Raw genomic sequence first — 20,165 nt, 5'->3', positions numbered from 1 at the left:
CATAATCCTAAGGTTTCCCTGCATAAACAAAACAGTGTTTTTGTTTCCTGTATTTTTTTTAAATCAGACTCTTTTTATTATTATTTATTTTGATAAAATCCTCTACTGTCCAATCCCGAGTCTAGAAATACCCTGTACAAAATTATGTTTTACCAAATCATGATAATTAATGCGGGCTGCACGGTGGTGTAGTGGGTAGCACTCTCGCCTCACAGCAAGAGGGTCCCGGGTTCGATTCCCGGGTCGGTTCGGGTTCCTTCTGTGTGGAGTTTGCATGTTCCCCCCGTGTAAGCGTGGGTTCTCTCCGGGTTCTCCGGCTTCCTCCCACAGTCCAAAGACATGCAGGATGGGGATAGGTTCATTGATGACTCTAAATTGCCCGTAGGTGTGAATGTGAGTGTGAATGGTTGTTTGTCTCTACATGTCGGCCCTGTGATAGACTGGCGTCCCTGCCTTCGCCCAATGACAGCTGGGATCGGCTCCAGCCCCCCCGTGACCCTAAATACAGGATAAGCGGTAGAAAATGGATGGATGGATGGATGATAATTAATGCACCAATGCTCATCTTTACCGAACACAGCTTGGACGCATCACAATGTAACTCAATGGAACCTCCATTAACGTTAGCTATTAGCTGACTGCTAACAGCTAACGTTAACTCGCTCTCCTCTTGCTGATTCCAACAGGGATTTGTTGTTCATAATATTATCAGGGAACAAATAGGGGGCGTCCCCTCAGATTTATCAGTTATTTTGCATACGTTGGAAAGCATAGAACCAATCATCATGAATGCATGTATTTGTAAGAAATCAGACAATGAGTATCACTGTGCACTAAGCATAATGTTCTATCTATCATCATTTATTATTTATTATATTGTTATTGCAGTACTAGTCTGAATCTGCAAAGTAACAACAGCTGTCAAATAAATCAGATATGCAGTGGAGTAGACGTATAAAGAGGCATAAAATCGAAGTACGCAAAGTGCAAGTACCTCACACTTGTACTTAAGTACAGTATTTGAGGGTGAATGTACTTCATTACAGTCCGCCATTGGCAAGAACTGATACATTTTTGCTTTGCAAAAAAGCTTTTGGCCTGTATAAATATAATGGACCTTAGGGGAAGATGTGATTATCTATATCTGTCCTCCCTTCAGAGGAGTGTTGCAACACTCTGTTAGAAATGAGGGTGTTTAGATGTTGACATTTGATTGCCAGCGGTGACATTTGGGCTTCATGAAGGCAAAACCAACGTCTTTATTCAGCTTATGTCTTCTGGTAGGACAGGAAATAGTCGTAAAGTCACCACATTGTTAGTGGCATTTTACGAGTCAACAGTAGTCACATGACTGGAACCGCTAGCCTTAAACCAATCGGCCACCGTGTTGCTTCAAGTCGATGTTATTCATGCGGCACCAAAACACACATTTGTCTTGGAGGGCAGTACGATCCCATGCACAGACACCTTCTGTCCTTACACCCTGGACTCAGAGAGGCAAACATTCCATGCAGTCGATGTTGTTTCTTAAAGTTAAATAACAACATGGAGAAACAGAATTATGATATTTGGACAACATACAGTGCAAATGATGAATGATAAAAAAAGAGTACTAAACAATTCCATTATGGCTGGAACCGGACTCGTCCCTAACCTAACTAGAGTACCACTTATGAGTCATGTGTACAAATGCTGGTTTGCATTTCATGGGCGACGTGAGCCAAAACAAACAAGAATGCAAAAGATTACGATCGACCATTGTGGTTAAAAGTAGACACAATACGCAGTAGTCAGCCAAACTGTCGGCTTAAAGATGATCAAACAGATTTGGGGACAGATTGTGGTCAGATATTGAATAAATAATAACTGAATAAGGATTATTAAAAAAGATGAAGAGCATGATATTGAGTGAAGGCAGAATTAGAAGTAATGGCTTTTGAAATCATTTGATAAAACATTTTGTTATAAATTCGGGTAAAAGACAATGAAGGGAGTAAAGCAGGACAGGTGCCATTAGAAACTCTAGGAGATCGCCGTGAAGGACACTGGAACTCTGGCCGGAGTCCGATTGGTCAGAAAGCTGCACACTTCAAACAGGAAATGACAGAGGGAGGGCAAACAGGAAGTGTGAGGCAGAGCGGCAATGTTGTTCTAGCGTGTTTTCTTTCCCGTCCGTTCCCATTCCCTCGCTCGCTGTGGCACGGCGCCAGGCCGAGAGAGGAAGGAGAGGAAAAGGAGTGAGAAAGTCAGAGAGAGAAGGGCATTCTGGGGAATCCCCCCCCCCTCCCCTCCCTCCCCCCCGGCGGCTCCATCCACACACATTAAAGTGTCCTGAACTGCTCTCAACCTTTCAAAATGCTGACTCAAACCTCTGTGCTTTATTTTCTGCGAGGAGCGGGGGGCCGTAGTGACGTGCAGGAAGGTCTGACTTCAGATTCTTGTGTCTTTCGAGGCGTTTTTTATCGTTGTCAGTGAGGAAAACGCCGGATTTTAAAAGAGTATGCAATACTTGAGCTCTCTGCTGTCGGACTTCTTTCACCGGGTGGACAGAAACATGTCTCCAGTTGGATAATGCTTCTACATATCTGTTGGAAGTGTAAGTAGGAAATGGTTTGGTGTAACTGTGAGTCTGTCATAACCAAAAATGTCATTAATGTGCCGTAAATGGTCGTATCAGAGACCGTTTTACTTATTGACAAAAGATGCAACTCTTGTTAATTGGACTTAATTATTAGCTTAAGGTGGCAATAAAAATATATATTTATGTTGGTATTTGGATCAGATGACAAAGGGGTCACACTGAAGTGACAGAGATTTATCGTCTCAGCCCTATGGAGCGTTTTATGTCTTTCTTCTCATTGTCTTGTCTGGAACATTACTGTTTTGCTTCAGTGTCCTTGGTCTCGTCGGCCTCTTTTATTTGGTTTGAATATCAACAAATGTTGTTCAAATCACTGAAGGCCCATAGTGAGGACTAGTAGCCTTGTGAGGCTGTCATTTCCAAAACTACACTGCTCAAAAAATGAAGGGAATGCTTAAATCACACATTAGGTCCTGATGAATGAATTGGCTATATTTACATACATTGTACGACGTATTGTAGAATTTGCTGAGAACAAAATGATCGAAGGGATCAATGGAATCCAAAATCATCAACCTATTGAGGGCTGGATTCAAAATCATAGCGAGTGTTAAAGTCACATGAGGCCCAGTCAATGGCATCAATGCCTTCGCCATCAAAGAAGTGCCTACACACACTGGACATATGAGGCCAGGCATTATCCTGCACCAGGAGGAACCCAGGACCCACTCCACCAGGAGGAACCCAGGACCCTCTGCACCAGGAGGAACCCAGGACCCACTCCACCAGGAGGAACCCAGGACCCACTGCCCCAGGAGGAACCCAGGACCCACTGCACCAGGAGGAACCCAGGACCCACTCCACCAGGAGGAACCCAGGACCCACTCCACCAGGAGGAACCCAGGACCCTCTGCACCAGGAGGAACCCAGTGCTCCTCCTGTTCCTTTTCACATAAAGGAGCAGATACTGGTCCTGCTGCTGGATCGATGCCCTTCTACGGTCCTTCTTGTGACCTCATGTATGGATGTGGATCCTGGAGGAGCTGGATTACCTGTGAACCTGATTGGGCTGGAGGTACCTAATGCTACAAGTAGTGACAAGAATTCTAGCAGAACACAGAACTAGAGAAGGACCAGTCAGGGAGGAGAAGGAGAGAGGAACTGTCTGTGGCCAAAGCAGCTGAAATTGATTCACCTTCACTTCCTAAATGGACAGATTGATCTCCCTAAAGTTGAACTGACTTGGTGTTGTACTGTGATGATTTAGTGTTCACTTCCTCTTTGAGCAGGGAAAGATGTTTGATGGATTAAAAACACTTCAGGTGCAGAACAAGGCTGATAAATCAGGTTGGCCGATTATTTTGGCTGATAACAAGAAGTACCAGGAAATTGCAGTACAGAAATTAAAAACATAATGTTTGAGCTAATAAATGTGTTTTCATCAGTTTGTCCACCAGATAATAAGGGCAGGTTTGTTTTTAACTGTAAAACATCCCATCAGAATTTCACTAAACGCTTACCATGGCCAAATTATTCAGGATAATGTTTTTATCATGATGCCTATTAAATGTAATAATAATAATAACTGTACAAAAGCATGATTTAAGAGGCGCTGGATTATTTACACAGTATTAAGTCAATAATAGTCAGTCAAATGTGTATTATAAACACAAGATCAATATTTTATTTGTAAGTATTGTCAATTCAGTTTTATCATGACACCCCTTATTGTTACATAAAACATACTTAATAATCCAAGGGACTATTAATAAAATGTTTGTGTTAATACTACCATACTACGTCATCATAGTATTTTTCATGTATAGATAGATAGATAGATAGATAGATAGATAGATAGATAGATAGATAGATAGATAGATAGATAGATAGATAGATAGATAGCTTAGCTTAGCTTAGCTTATGCAAACATACACATACATCTCACACATATAAACTCAATGTATGGTTTAATTTGAATGCATATTAAACTACTCATGGATGCTAAATTAATTATTTGACATGTAATATTTACCATTTTGTTAGGTTAGTTTGCAGGTTAGCATGGCAGTTGCCAAAGCATATGTCTCATTAGTGGTTCTAAATCAAGTCAGGAGCTCAGTTCAGCCACCAGGGTTCATCCTCTGAGGACTACAAACCATCCGTCGGTCTTATCCCTACATAGACGCAGCTCTAAGTGTGTGAATGTGTCGAGCGGTTGCCGCTCGTATTGTTCCCGTGCACGGTGTCTCATTGGCATTCAGCAGCAGGACTCCGAGTGCCATGACGCACTCAAGCGCAGCAGGCAGCATTAATCAATGTGCCGAGCTATCAGCACCCGGCCTAATTCAATCACCCTCCAACAGAATGCTGCCATTAGGACAACAGAGGAGTGTGTGTTCACGCCGCTGTCACGTCTCTGTGATTTGTGTGTGTGCGCGAGTCATCTCTGTCCCCGGCCACCGCCGCCGCCAACCCGAAGAAAACCGCCTTTAGAGAGACGGAGTGGGAAGAGGCTGCAGACAGAAGTGGAGGGCTGTGTAAATTTGGGGTTGCCACTTTCTTGCGTGACACAAGCGAGGCAGACGTGCAGATGAGGGCCACAAAGATGACAGTGTAGTGGTTTTGTGTGGAGGGGGTTGAAGTGGAAACAAAAAAGTGTCATTATGTGGTAAAGACTTGTTCAGTGTGTTTTCCTGGCTGGCAGCATGATGTTCATTCATTCATATCTGGAGACAGTTCTTCACTAATTCTGCACAATGGTGACAATGAGGACTTTAAATCTCCAGTGTTTCCTCTTGAAGTCTCTTTTCAAACACTTTGTGTTATTCTCAAGGCTGTCTTGTTCTTTGGTAATATTTCACATGGTCTTCCATGTAATCTGCCAAAACTGGGGCTTTTCTTTCTTTGCAAATTCCTCAGCTATTATCATTCTGCTAAATATATCTCGCTCAACAACCTGGATCATCACTAGTCCTCACAGACGGCAAAAAAATCCTTCACACATTCACATTTCCCAAATCTTCTATTTCTTTCAATTAGGAAGGTAAATAAAATCCTATGCAAAAGGCTGAATCTTTGCTGAACGGGAACATTTAAATAGGTAGAATAAAAACACATAAACAGATTTGGCCGTTTCAATCCAAAACAGGTTGAAGTCGGTAACCTCGCGTCCTCAGAAAATCAATTTGCAACTGTTTTGAAAATCCACTTATCTGTCTTTTTTCAAGCACAAGGGAAAAATACTTTTTCAGTTTGTCTTATGTGAGGATTTGCTGCTTTTCTTTGTCATACGTGACAAGCTTTCATAAGAAGAGCTCACAGCGGGCTCTGAGAAAATGTGAATGCTTTATTTCCTCATCTATTTTTAATCATTTCAAAAAAGTCTGCACATGAAAATACTCGTTAGCTGCGGCTCTAATTAACGGTGCTGCAAAAATACCCGTTTCAACCTTTTCATCGACCCACGCCGACCTGTTTCAGATCACCGCTGCTCTCCGCAGCCGTCGCTGTGTTTTTTTTAATCTGTGCACCGCGTCTCCTCTCTCCCTGACGTCCAGGATCGAACAGCCTATCTCTGCATCGACAGCTCCTCGGTTGGCAGTTAAAGTGAAGAAGGCTGCCACCGGGTCGACCTCTTATCTGGCCTGTAGATTAAAGACGATGCCTCAGCGACTCAACCAGACCTACAGTATCTGTCTCTTCTCATTCAAGTGTTGAGATGAACTCGTGGAGGGCCTATTGATGTGGTGTTTGGGGCCCTGTATGACGGCGGAGACCCAGGCCAGGTCTACCTTTCTTCTATTGCCTCACAGTTTCTACATGTCTCACCTTACTTACCCTTTCCCTCTCATGTGTGACTCCTTTGATAATCGCCCTTGAAATGCAGAATACAAAACCACCCAAAAAAACATTTCAAACGTTATATTGATCCTTTTGACGATTCTATCTTGTGAAAGGTGAGGAAGAGATCAAAAATCCAGCAGCATGTCTTATGGTCTGTGTCAGCTATGATAGCGCTCATGTGAAATTATAAAAAGACCCAAATGGTAATAAACCAGAATGACCCTTGAAGTTTCTAATGAAACAGTCAATAATGGCAGACTTCACAGTGGGGGGTCGGGTCTAGTGGGAACAGGATTTACAGGATTTAATACTGATTGCGATTTAAAAAAAAACAATTGATAGTGGTGAATTTCCATTATCCGAATAATAGTGACTTTAAAAAACACTCTAACTTGCTATCATGGTAGAGAAGTGAAAAATAGAAACTGTAGAATACAAAAATGCATTTAATGTATCGGTCATTTATGCAGGGAGGCCTTATCATGAATTGATTATTTTTCACAATAAGAAGATGTGTGTCTTATCTGTGTTTCTTAAGTATATGTAAAGTGATTCCAGTATGTTTCACTGCCATATTTAGAGTTTTACGCATATTTTGATGATTATCTGGATAATATTGAGAATCACGACTATTTTGGTCAGTATAATTGTGACATTAAATATTCCTATCCTTCCATATCTAGTCGGATCCAAGAGAGGCAGAGTAACAGGTGGTTGTAGAATGTGGGTGGGGAAAATTCAAACAGCTGTTAGTATCGGGCCGTGCATCTGTCAATAGATGTAATACAGATTGGGTGACATTGTTAAAGACATCGAGTATTGGCCATTGATCAGACTATTATCGCTCCCAGAGATCATCGTCAATCGGCACAACCCTAGTATATTCCATAGACTGTATGCACGAAATGGACGTAGTCATGGTGACCACAGTTTTGAAGCCTCAAGTTCGGCAACCAGTAAAGGAAGAGACCAGATTTGGACTGTGGAGGAGCGACGGGTGGATTTGATGAACACAAGCAGCAGAGCAGCAACCTTATTGGATCTGGATCCATGTGGATCCTGGTGTGAAGCTGTTAACAAAGTTAGCTTCATAATTCAACTTTAAAGCTAAGTGTTAAAGTCATCTTAGTAGCTAACTGCATTGGTAGCGTGGAAGTGACCTGTCACTCACAAGGTAGCCCCGCCCCCTAAAGCATCCCCTGCTTTCTGGTCTGTTGGACTCCAAATGGACCATAATGTACTAAATGAACATCATGCTGGATTGAAGAAGACTTGAAACTAGAGATTGAGACATAAACTCATGTTTACAATGTTTACTGGGATAATACATCAAGCGAGAAGTAGGACCATTTTCTCATAGACTTCCATGCAATCAGAGATAATGCAAATTTAAGGCACTTTAGCACTGGCTTCACTGGAGGTTGGCTTCACTTCTCAGAACCAGAGGTTGCCGTCTGGTATACACACATACAAAGAGCAGAGGAGCAGAATTGCTTGTTGAGCTGAGACTCTACTGCCAGTGTGAACCCAGCGTGAGACCTCTAAAATTCAAAACAATCGCAGGGAAAAATCTGTATTCTCTTGTAATTAGCGGTCGGGTTCATCTGCCCGCAATAATGTGGACTTTGCTGCGAACTGTGTGGCTTTACAGAGAAAATAATCAGCGTGTTTGTTTTGATGGATGTAATGTGCCACTGGTCTGTTGTGAAGTGCTGCTCTTGTAAAGCAAATGTATCGGAAGTAGAGGTCAGAATGACTGTGGTCACTAAAAGGTTGACACCATTATATTTCTCAAAAGGCCAGACGTCATGTAGCGGGGTCACAGCCTAGCAACAGTGGGTCGGAGGCATAGCAACAGCAGCCACAGAGTCGGTCCAGCAATGCTGTAATTGGACCTTTTGACTCAGTGCCGGAGGATCGACATGCTCACCAACGCTGACACACTTCATCACATGTGCTCAGCTGGATGTGTGTGTGAGGGAGAACATTTGTGTCATGAGAAGAAAAAGCATGTGGTTTATTCAAACAGTGTTTTTATCACGTCTCCGTTATTAGAAAATGAATAACGCTGGTATTGCCACACCGCCGCTGCTCTCTGCATGCTGCACTGTCCATGGCGAGGCACTTATGTGTGTGTGTGTGTACATGCATGGATGTATGTATGATCTCATTGTGGGTGCGTGCATGTCATGGTGCATTCATGTGCCCGACGGTGTCTGAAGCTGCTGGAGTTCACTTCATCTTCACAGGACACAGGAGAACATTAACCGTTAAGCACCATCACGTCAGAAGTCGTTGACAACCGGCTCGATGTCATTTCAAGTGAAAGGTCAACGGCGACATGATGAATTTGGAAGAACTGACATTGGTCTGGGAGATACATCACCAACTGGAAGTATAAATGGACTGATTATAGAAGGATGATGCAGTCAGGGAGAGAAACAGGCATGGTTTGTATGTGGACTGATTAGAGATGGCATAATGGACGGGGGCAGAGAATACATCATGAGACAAGAAACGGAGAGTTGACGAGAGGAGACAGTCGCCAAACATTATGATGATGTGTGCGTTCCATAGATTCTCATTGATTATGCTCTAATCTACTGTAATGAGAGGATGGGAGCCTCAAGAAAATCTCCATCTCATCAATTATTTTTGCCTTGATTTATAAAAACAAGTAAATAGAAATCTGCTAGTAAAGGGATATTATTTCAACCTGTGTCTCATAGATACATGTATTTAATTTCTTTATTAGAAATGCATGTTTGTATTGTGGAAAATGTGATAAAAGATGTTTACATATTGTTGTTGTATTGATGTTTTACATATTTCTAACCTGGTAGCATGGTAGCCACCTGTTAATTACATGCTAGGCCCTAAAGCAGGGGATGTTTTCTGGTATTTTTGACTCATAATGGACCATAATGTACTAAATGAACATCATGCTGGATTGAAGAAGACTTGAAACTAGAGATTGAGACCATAAACTCATGTTTACAATGTTTACTGAGATAATGATAGAGAAATAGGTTCATTTTATTCCATGGAATCTGACTCCTCTGCAACCAGATGAGTCGGCACCCTAATGGCGAGCAGCGAGAATGCACGTTAAAGACACTTCATTATCTGGCTTCACTTGTCAGAGCCGGAGGTTGGCGCTTGGAATCTCCACTTGAGATACCAGCTATTGAGGTTGTGAAATGACTCAAATTGACCAATTAAATTAAAACCAGTTTAAAGCTGTACTGTTAATGCCAACCACGTCGTGAAGGCAATTAAATCAGACAGCATGATCTACAGTTTTAAAGGCCACAAGATTCAAAAGCCGTAAGATAGCGCCTGCCTATGCTGTCACCAGTAAATCATTTGAAGACTCTTAGCAGAACTAGATGAATGTTTCCTCTTTATTTTTTTGTATGCTACAACCTGAGTTTTCTTTGTAATGCTCTTCTATCTGGAAGAGCAACTAAAAAGATCTTCATCACAGTAACAGACATGCTGAGGGAGTGAAGGTTGTGACAAGGACCGCTCTGAAATGTGAGAGGGCGTAACCTGAGGATGACAGCGTTACTGATGCTGCTGGATACAAATCATCACTTGGCACACACACAGACATATACACACACATATATCTCCCGCCTCACATGTACCACATTTACATTCCCCTCATGTTCTCCGCTTCACAGTAAATGCACACCAGAACAAAAAGGGGCTGGGTGACCGAGACAGAAAGTGACACAATGAGAAGGAGAGAGGAGGAGGAGGAGGAGGGAGGGTTGCAGTAAAGCAGACAGAGGAAGGGAGGGAAGGAGATGCTGGGGGTGAGAGAGTGGAAGCGCTCATTAATAAGAATTTAAAGGATGTGAAGAGCGGACCGCGAAGCAGCCAGTGTTCGCAGGACTGAGGGAGGGAGAGAGGCTGATGCGAAAGAAAGAGGATGGATGGGAGAGGACAAGAGAGTCAGAAAAGGAGGTGAGAGTTGGACAGTTGGGGAGCGTCGTCACCGATCAGCTGTGTTAGTCCCGATCCAAGACCCCCGGGTGGTTTGTCTCCTGGGAGCGGCAGAAGAAGAAAAAGACAGAAAAGGAAAAGAAGAAGAAGAAAAAAAAAAAGAGGATTGCTCTGTTCTGCTTCTCCGCCGCCGACCGCCAAATGAAGAGTGTGTGAGAGCACTCCAGCTGAGCGACACAATACACACACATCACACGCGAGATGAACACATGCAGTCCGCGCTGCCAGCGAACCTCCTCCGCTACTTTCAGCAGCCGCCAGTTGTTGAGTTGAGATTTAGTGGCTGCTTTACGTGGACCAGAGCTTTTGAAAGCAGGTGAAGCACTTATCAGGCAGAGTGTGTGTGTTTGCCGCTGCCTGTACTCAGAGACCGGCTCTTTGTGGTACAGAGAAGCACCGGCAAAGAGTACCCGAGGGGAGTTTGTCAGCATGCGTTGAGATCTGAAGAACAGAAACATCGAAACGATAAAGGAGATTTTGAGAAACGACGCCACCCAGAAACGAGCACCAGGTCTCGGGAGGGATGAAAATTGAGATTTCCCGTAGGAGCCGGGAGTCATGATGTGGATTAGGGGATGAGTCCTCAGCAGGAGCCAGGGAGGCATGCGGTTGCGGAGGGTGAGAGGGCAAGAATGGGCCGCCCCTGCCCTGTGCCACGTCCGGCCGCCTCCCCGTGAGCATGCAGGTCCTACAGATCGTCAAGGAGCTGGTATCGCCGTCCAGACGCAGGGCAGCGGCCAGGTTTGGAGGTGTGTGCATCGACATCACATCTGTCCATATAATGACCCATTAAACCTCTATTGAAGCCACCGATTATATTTCTTAACTAGACATCAGACAGTCAGCGTTCACCTGCTATATCAGAATCAAACAACATTTGAACAGCGAGAAAGGACGGCAGTCCAAAGGATTTCTGAGCCTTGTGAATGTTTGCTGTAGACTTAGACCAATATAAGAGCCAATCATTAAAGCTGGCTATTGTCCTGTTATGTGGTCGTCCCCTGATGGATCAGATTTCCACTGTTGTACTGCTCATGAGTAAGAATGAAGGCTGCCTCGCCTTGCTGTCAGGAGCAGTTAATCGTCAACGACTGTAACGTCTTCATTAGTTTAATGCAGGTTTCAGTGGAGAGAGTTAGTGGTATAAATCCTGCATCCAAAGCTTTTCCACTCAAGAGTCAGTTTCACAGAGATTTATGAGGCTAATCTGTAGAATAAACCACGTGTTTTGCTCTTGAAGCTTTCAGAATGCTTGGACTAAACTAGTGCGTACATTGTTAAGATAAGTTCGATATGGACGAGATGCTATGAAGATCTGTGACAGAAGTGTGATGACTTGGAAAAAGAGCAGAGAGAGAATTTAAAATCCTGCATACATTCTCACCTTCACACAACCAACCAGCTAATTGCTGAAGGAAGTTTTGTTTGCTTGTCGGCTTCATAATCAGCATCATTTGGCAGAAATGTGCTCTGCGATCAGGCTGAGTACACCCTGAGAGACGAGTCTTTCTACAATGCGATGTGAAAGTGTGGTGCAGGGATGAGGGATATGTGCTTGTGAATTTCCCGCAGGACATTTAAGCACACCAGTTCTGGTGCGGATCATCCACGTTGAGCATCCTAATGAGTTTACTCTGAACTAATGCCTTCTTCTGCTCACACAACAAAAGGCTACCCAGAGAATGTCTAAAGGCGAGTCCACACCGGACCGAAAATCGGCATCTTTGAGAGATTCGGCATCCGTGACATGGGTCTACTTGGTGTGGTCGCTCGAATCGGCCCACGTCGGCGTTCATTTCAGCCGATTCAAATGTATAATCCGCCATTCGAGTCGGTCATTCTTTTACCATTCTGATTGGTGGAGGCTAGCAGCTTGACTAGCGAATCAGTGAAGCCCGGAAGTGACGATGGTAAACATACCAGATAAACGTAGGTGTGAACCGCCCATGTCGTTGTTCGAGTCGGCCATATTAAGTAGCCCGACTTCATTTACCGACGCGAGTCGGGCAGTTCTTCCGGTGTGGACTCGCCTTAAGGAACTAACTACACAATACATCAACCTCATATATTAGACTAATGTAGCTGTTTTGGCTAGCCATGTTCTGTGACCAACATATAACATTAGAAAGTACATATTAGCTAGTGTACAATACAGCTTCTATATATTCAGTATTCCAGGACCGGGAAAAAAATCTTATAGCTCTTGACCCCAAAATTGCCTATTGTTCAGAAGGCCCGTAGCTCTGAAAATACACTGTTGCATCCCCGTGCAACAAACAAGCACATGGATATTAATTATGCAGACTGATGGCAATGTTTTTATGACATCAGTTGGATCAAAGAATTTTATTGGTTAAAGATATTTCTGCATCCGAAAAAAAACTGGTCCATCATAATATTTTTGTCCCTGCACGAATATCCCATAGGGTTTTGCAAGCATTCATTAGAACCATGCAATCAGCTTTGATACATTTTTGTTCTAATTTTTGGAAATAATCCGTACTATAAAATATCACCCAACTCCTCCAGCACCTAGAGCCAAGAGCTTCGTTTCTGCTGTAATTATCACGTATTATACAACTGACAATCAATGTCGTCTGCCTGCAAAAGGAAAACAATCTTAATTTTGTTGTTTGCTAACAGTGTGGTGGATGGAGCAGATCAACAAATCTTCCACTTAAAACGCCCATAGCACTGAAATCCAAGGACACAAGAAGACCAACCCCGGAGGGCTTGTTCATATGTTTGATATGTTTATCATCAAATGCTTTTCCACTGAAGTATCTGTTACTCAGCTCCCATTTAACACCAGCACAGTTGGCCAACGTTTCAATTTTGAACACTTTTGAAACTTGCCGATATGGGCTTTCTCGGCATTGAAATGATCTGATTTAGTAATAAAGATGTACTTGATGTCATTGAAGGAGTGGGTTAAACGTCTTGCTGTGCCTGTGTGGCGTTTGACTGAACGGGAGGGACATTCCCCTGGAGTCGCCACAGTAATAGCTCTGTTGCTCTGGGACATGAGTGTACTCTGTGTGTGTGTGTGTGTGTGTGTGTGTGTGTGTGTGTGTGTGTGTGTGTGTGTGTGTGTGTGTGTGTGTGTGTGTGTGAGAGAGAGAGTATGTGAGTGTGTGTCCCGCAGCTACATTTCTCTGGTGTGCAATGCATAATGAAGCGCGGTGCCTGGGGGTAATGGAACACTCTTTGAACCCTGACCCCTCATCCTGTCTCCTGATTGGATCCGCTTGTGCACGATAGCCTCCATCTGTGTCTGCCATCGCAAAACACGAGCGCTGTTTTTATCGTCGTAGCTACAAGTTTTTACTCTGCGGGAGAAAGAAAGCTACAGCTTCTCGCTTCAGTGCTCTTCAATAATATAATAATAAAAAGAGCAAAGAGTATTTGCAGTAGAGCGATTTGCATAACATTTAACGAGGGGTTGATGGGCAGGTAAATGGCACTTCTTGCAGATTTCTCCTAAAATGGGTTGTAATTAGGATATTTATGATAATTTATTATAATTTTTCCAAAGCCATATTTCCGGGTCTAAATTTGCATAGGATGTGTATTGCTGTGAGTTTTAGATTAAATTACTCTTCAATTTTCTCTTTTTCACCAGGTTTGGCTTTACTGAACATGAAGAAAGTTTAAATGTTCCCTAAACAATATTCAGAGCAATAATATAGCAGCAAACAACTGTAAAGTAAAGATGGAAAGATAAGAAGTTATTGTTAGAACTGTAATAGTATTATTAAGCATTGATATCGGCACTGGTTTTGGCAAATACCTAAATGTAAGTACTTGAACTCCTTGATATTGATATTGTGATAATACTGTCAGGTTGAACATTTGTGCTTTTACAAAATTCAGCAATTTTTGATAAGTAATCAGTAATGTGGATACATCGACTATGTTGGCAAACAATATCGAAAACGAAATATGTACAGAAAATCATCTTACTGTAATTCAGCATTAAAAACCAGGAAAAGCCAACATCTACTCTCTTATCACAGTATTGATATAATATCAATATATTGCCCAGCCTTGCTTTACAGTGATACTTTCCCTCTGGCATTTAGTTCTGTCACTGCCAAACATTAGCTTTAGCTCTGTTTGCGTTGGACAACCGTTGTCTCTTCCTGGTTTGTGCCATAAAGCAATTCCGTTGGTGTAATAAAGCCATCGACAAGCCGATTACATCTGTCACCCCTCTGAAGTCAGAGCATTTATGTGATAGAAACCAGGCTGAAAAGCTGCACATACCTGCTCTAACACCCTAGAATGATTCACCTTTTAAAGGTCTTTATTCAAGTAGAGAAAGTTGTGTCTGCTGCCAGCTAACAGCTCTCCTTTGTCAACTAAGCCCACCAGTGCACTCGCTGAGTGGACTCCAATCAAATATGTGCTGCAGCTTGCGTTCCTGTGGGAAGGCCATATTTTGTATAAAAGCTACTTTTGTCCTGACTTATTGCTATGAAATGATAGATGGAGGCAGATGTTACAGGCATGCAGATGTTTTCTTTTGAGGCAGTGAACAAGGTCAGATATGTCTTCAGCGGCCAGTGATCAGAGTAATGTTACAGCTGAAGAACAAGTTAACCTCTGAACTGATTCTCAGGAAACTACTCAGTGATGGTTATAATTAGGGATGCACGATAACTTTTTTTTTAAACCGATACCGATAACCGATAACTTTCAGCTCCTAAAGGCCGATACCGATACCGATACCGATAACACACACACACACACATATATATATATGATCATGACATTAATACTATGAACAAACCCAAAAACACTTTTGACTCTTTAAATGGAGATTTATTTTTTCCAATGAAAAACTATTGGCAAGCCTCTCAAAAAGAATAAAGGCCCCTTAAACTGATGCAAATACATGCATCGGGATTACAAACTGAAAAGTGCATTCCAGAAGTTCAAAAAAAAATATATATATAGAACATTGATGCACTGACACAAGCTAGATTCAAACTTTTCCATGTAAACACAATCTGAAAAAGTGCATTCCTCAATAACAAATAAAATGTACATAATGCACTGACACAAGTTAGACTGGTTGTCTATGTAAACAAACTGAAAAAGTGCATTCCTCAATATAACAATAAATAAAATGTTTATAATGCACTGACACAAGTTAGACTTGTCTGTGTAAACAAACTGAAAAAGTGCATTTCTCATTAACAATAAATAAAATGTTTATAATGCACTGACACAAGTTAGACTTGTCTGTGTAAACAAACTGAAAAAGTGCATTCCTCAATAACAATAAATAAAATGTACATAATGCATTGACACAAGTTAGACTGGTTGTCTATGTAAACAAACTGAAAAAGTGCATTCCTCAATAACAATAAATAAAATGTTTATAATGCACTGACACAAGTTAGACTTGTCTGTGTAAACAAACTAAAAAAGTGCATTCCATAGTAACAAAAAATTCAAAAAAGATCAAAAGGTGGCACATGTTCTGACCTGATATCGCACTGTATTCTGAACATTCAACCTTTGGTTCATGTACTCGTCATCTACCCTTTTACCTCTTGATGGATCAGGGGAAGATTTTTTTTAATGAGAAGCAGCATCTCTGCCTTTTCGCATGCAAGTCTGTTTCTTTCCTCGGTCATCACGTGACCAGCAGCAGAAAACAAGCGCTCGCTGTCGACACTTGTGCAAGGCGCTGACAGATATTTCCGAGCAAGCTTGGCCATGCACTCAAAACGGGACTGGTTGCTCCTCCAGTATTCCAGTGGACAACGGCTCACGTGAAGCGTTGGCTCCGACAGATATGACTGGAGCTAAAAAAATACACAGCAGAAAAATACAATCTAATTATGATGTTGTTCTGACCATAAACGCGAGTTATGAGTTGCATCTTTAGAAAATGTTAAATAAATCTATACACTTACTTCTGCATCTACTCTGCTGTTTTCCTGGTGAATGGCAGCTTCAGTGTTTTCTTCCAGTATTGCCTCAAACATTCCCAACAATGAGTTATTCCCGTCTTCCCTGCTCCTCTTTCCTGGTGGCTCCTCTGGCTGGGCAGTGCCAGCTGTGGCACCATCATTCTCCAGCAACTTTTCCCGAAGCATACCTGTTGCTTGCCGTTTTGATGCGAGGGTGAAGTAGCGGTCCTTATATCTCGGGTCCAGTATTGTTGCCAGATAGTACAGGGGCTCTTCCTCGACGTGACCAAAACGTGATTGCACTGCTTTTAACAGGGTGTCCTTTGATGTCTTTACTCCGTGGTCTGTTGGAACAGTTTGCTTAAGCAGACGTGTCAAGGCTTGGGTGGAGGGGATAACGTCTGCAACTGTGGCTGTGGCCTTGCTGATGTTTCTGGTCAGCTGTTCACATGGATCGAGGATGGTGAGCATGTTTTCGACCAGGGTCCATTGGTGGGCGTTGAGTACTGCGGGCAAATGGTGTTCAACTGCATATGCTGCAATAGCTTGTTTCTGCGCCACTAAACTCTTAAGCATGTAAAACGTGCTGTTCCATCGCGTAGCTATGTCTTGTTGGAGTCGTGTTTGTGGCACTTGCAGCCGTTCTTGTAACTTACTCAGGGCGGAGGACGCTACTTGAGAATGTCTAAAATGTCCAACAATCTTGCGTCCAATGGCAACACAGTCAGACACAGCTCTTTGACTTAACACAGCCTCGTTCACAGCAAGTTGTAAAGAGTGGGCCATGCAGCCCAGGCTTGCAACACCGCACTCCTTCATTGCCTTTTCCATATTACGCGCATTATCTCGTAAGACAACATGCACCATCTCCTTCTTAATATTCCACCGCTGTAGCATAGCTTCAAAAGTCTGGTGAATCATTGTACCCGTGTGTGAGCCGGGCAGCTCCTGGGACTGTAACACCGCTCTGTATAGTTGAAAGTCTGTATTTAACCACTGCGCGGTCAGACTCATCATGCTTACAGGGCTGACATCACAAGTCCATATATCCACAGTGAAGCTTATGTCTTTCACGTTGTTATCAATCAAAGTGTGAATACATTTGGCGATCGCATCATACTTAGCTGGAAGGCACACATCAGAAAAGTAGCGGCGGCTCGGCAATGTAAACCGTGGCTCCAAGTGATTAATCAAGCGAGAAAAGCCTCTGTCTTCAACGAGGGTGAAGGGCTGGTCGTCAAGTGCCATCATTTCCATGATTAGGTCCTCAATAGCCTTAGCCCGTGGGTCATTTCTGGCAAATTTCTTGGATTTTTCGAAAGCCTCGCCGATGTTTGGAAGTCCCGGTGGCTTCTTTGCGGCTGGCTTTAAGTTGCTAGCGTCTTTAGCAGCCCGGGCGTCCTCATACGCTTTAAAAACTCCGTCGAAGCGATGGCTATGTTTTAGGTGACTTATCAGGTTTGACGTATTGAAGCTCGTGCTACTTTTACCTCCTCGTGGAACTTGTTTCGAACATTTGTTACAAATAACAAGCGACTTGTTTTCTTCGGAAACTTTGAAAAAGTCCCACACTATGGACGCCATGTTGTCTGTTTTTAAACGTAAGCACGCTGTGCTGCATGCACGCTGTGCTGCATTCGAGGTGTGACGGAAAGTCCCCGTTCCCACGTTTGCTAGTCCTTCTTTCGGCCTTTTAAATTAACGTTTCTATTGTTTAAGTGTAACATGTGGAAAGATACTGTGGATATCAATGCAAATCAGCAACTACCAAAACTATGACCGAGTTAACGAGTTATTTTCGGACATGAGGGGGTATTCTTGAATTTTCCCAGAAAGGGTTTTCCTGATTATGCCAACGTCAATTGAACGCAGCATTCACTGCAGGCCATTCAGTGTCTCAGAGTGGAAGCGGGGCACTGCCGTGCTGATAAAATTATATATGTTATCGGGGCTATTCGTCATGATATCGGACTTATCGGAATGACGTAATAATTTCCTGTTATCGGCCCGATAACTATCGGCCCGATAATTATCGTGCATCCCTAGTTATAATGGATGTCACCCAGAGGAGTCGCCAACACAAAGCTGGAAACGCTGTGTTTTTAATAGGAACTATGAAGAAGAAAAGAGTCAGTGCTGTGACAGAGTTCGTATGAATAGTTTTTGTTCCCCTGTGTTTTATTTGAGAGACTAAAACGGTCTGCAAGTCAAGGCCAGCCCATGAATATGCAGCTGTGTGACTCTAAATGGACCATAATGGACTAAATGAACATCATGCTGGATTGAAGAAGACTTAAAACTAGATTGAGACTATAAACTCATGTTTACAATGTTTACTGAGATAATACATCAAGAGAGAAGTAAGATTTTCTCATGGACTTCCATATAATCGGAGAGGAGTCGCCCCCTGTTGGTCAGTAGAGAGAGTGCAAGTTAAGGCACTTCCACCTTGGCTTCACTTTTCAGAGCTGGAGATTGCCGTCTGGTTATGACCAAACAGCGGAGTTGGGTCGAGAACAGGTTGAACCCACAGTGTCGAGGCTTTATGTTTACAACTGTAACACCACTAAATTCATGCTGTAATGATTTATTGATACAACCTTTTTCACATGAACCAAACTGCACTCGGCCTCCTCGGCTCCAAACTGCAGCTACTCGGCTCCGCCGTTAGTCACCACTGTGAGTATGTACACGACTTGATGACGATGAAGTGTGTGAAAGTCGCTGTGAGGCAGGTAAGTGTGTGTGTAATCAGCTCTAAAGGCACGGACACTTAAACAGAGCGTTTGAGAGATTTCGGCTGCTTTATCGAGTGCTTGGGAACGATTCACGCTTTCCATTTGGCTGTCGACTTTATCTCCGTCCATCAGCCCTGCACAGGAATTCACCTTGGCTCTTCTCTGGGCATGGATCAATGCAGGCAGATTTAGAGATGGCCTCCAACAGCACACACACACACACACACACACACACACACACACACACACTGTACGTTGGATTCACACACTCACTGCAGTGCTGTGCAGGCTTGAAGGTGCTGTGTCGAGGTGTTAAGGTGCAGGAGGCTAGCAGATGTTGTTTGTGAGTACGGAGAGCAGGGTGGAGCACATTGCAGCAGTGTATTCATTTTAGCTTCATGTAACAAAGCAGTGCTTTTCATAAAAGAATATTTCACTGAATAACAAATGAGCCCTGTGGCAGTGGTCCCACATGTTCTCCTCTTTGAAATGGATTTTTGGTTGTATGAGATTAATAACTGTAATATGACAATGTTGAAACAAAGTTAACTTTCTTTTAGCCACCAACCTAAGTTCATGTATCGATTTAGTCCCGTTCTCATAAAGATAATAGATTCATGATCAGTTTTGCATCCTTTTAAATTCCTCAGCTCTCTCCATCTGTTGAATGGCCGGTGCTGTGTCACTGTTTGTTCTTCAGTCAGTTATTTTCCTTTTCTCTTTGCAGTTTCAGCCAGAACCATAAAAAATATGATGTCAAAATAAAAGCTACGTCCTGCTTCCTTTGAACTCACAGAGGCTTTTTTCAGTCTATGTGCTGTAAATCATTTGTTCTGATGACTCAGGGAGTCGGACCGCGTGGCATGAAGTATAGCTATGTGGTAATAGGCAATCTTCTCGCCAATGGTCTTGTTTAATTCTGTAGGTTATATATATAGACACACATAAGACAAAAAAGCAGCATATCCTCACTTAATCAATTAATCAACTATTTAAAAATGATTCATGATTAATTACTAAAGGCCTTTGAGCAAGGCACTGCACACCTGAGCAGCCACTAGTGGAATA

General features: G+C 42.8%; 1 protein-coding gene across 2 annotated transcripts in view; it reads left to right on the top strand.

Moving 5' to 3' along the window:
• Window positions 1-20,165, top strand: part of usp6nl (USP6 N-terminal like) — an 86,645-nt gene that overhangs the window by 21,881 nt on the left and 44,599 nt on the right. The window contains exon 1 of one of the 2 annotated variants that reach the window (XM_084039096.1): window positions 10,318-11,184. The exons of the other annotated variant lie outside the window; for it this stretch is intronic. Coding sequence (XP_083895222.1) covers window positions 11,115-11,184 — 70 coding nt within the window. The 5' untranslated portion in view covers window positions 10,318-11,114. Of the gene's footprint in view, window positions 1-10,317; window positions 11,185-20,165 lie in introns of those variants that run through there. 2 annotated transcript variants of the gene reach the window in all.

The sequence above is a fragment of the Eutrigla gurnardus genome (assembly GCF_963514095.1).
Source record: "Eutrigla gurnardus genome assembly, chromosome: 21".
In the NCBI taxonomy this organism is placed as follows: domain Eukaryota; kingdom Metazoa; phylum Chordata; class Actinopteri; order Perciformes; family Triglidae; genus Eutrigla; species Eutrigla gurnardus.
Note: the sequence above shows the minus strand (reverse complement) of the source record. Positions and strands in the feature narration are given on the sequence as shown.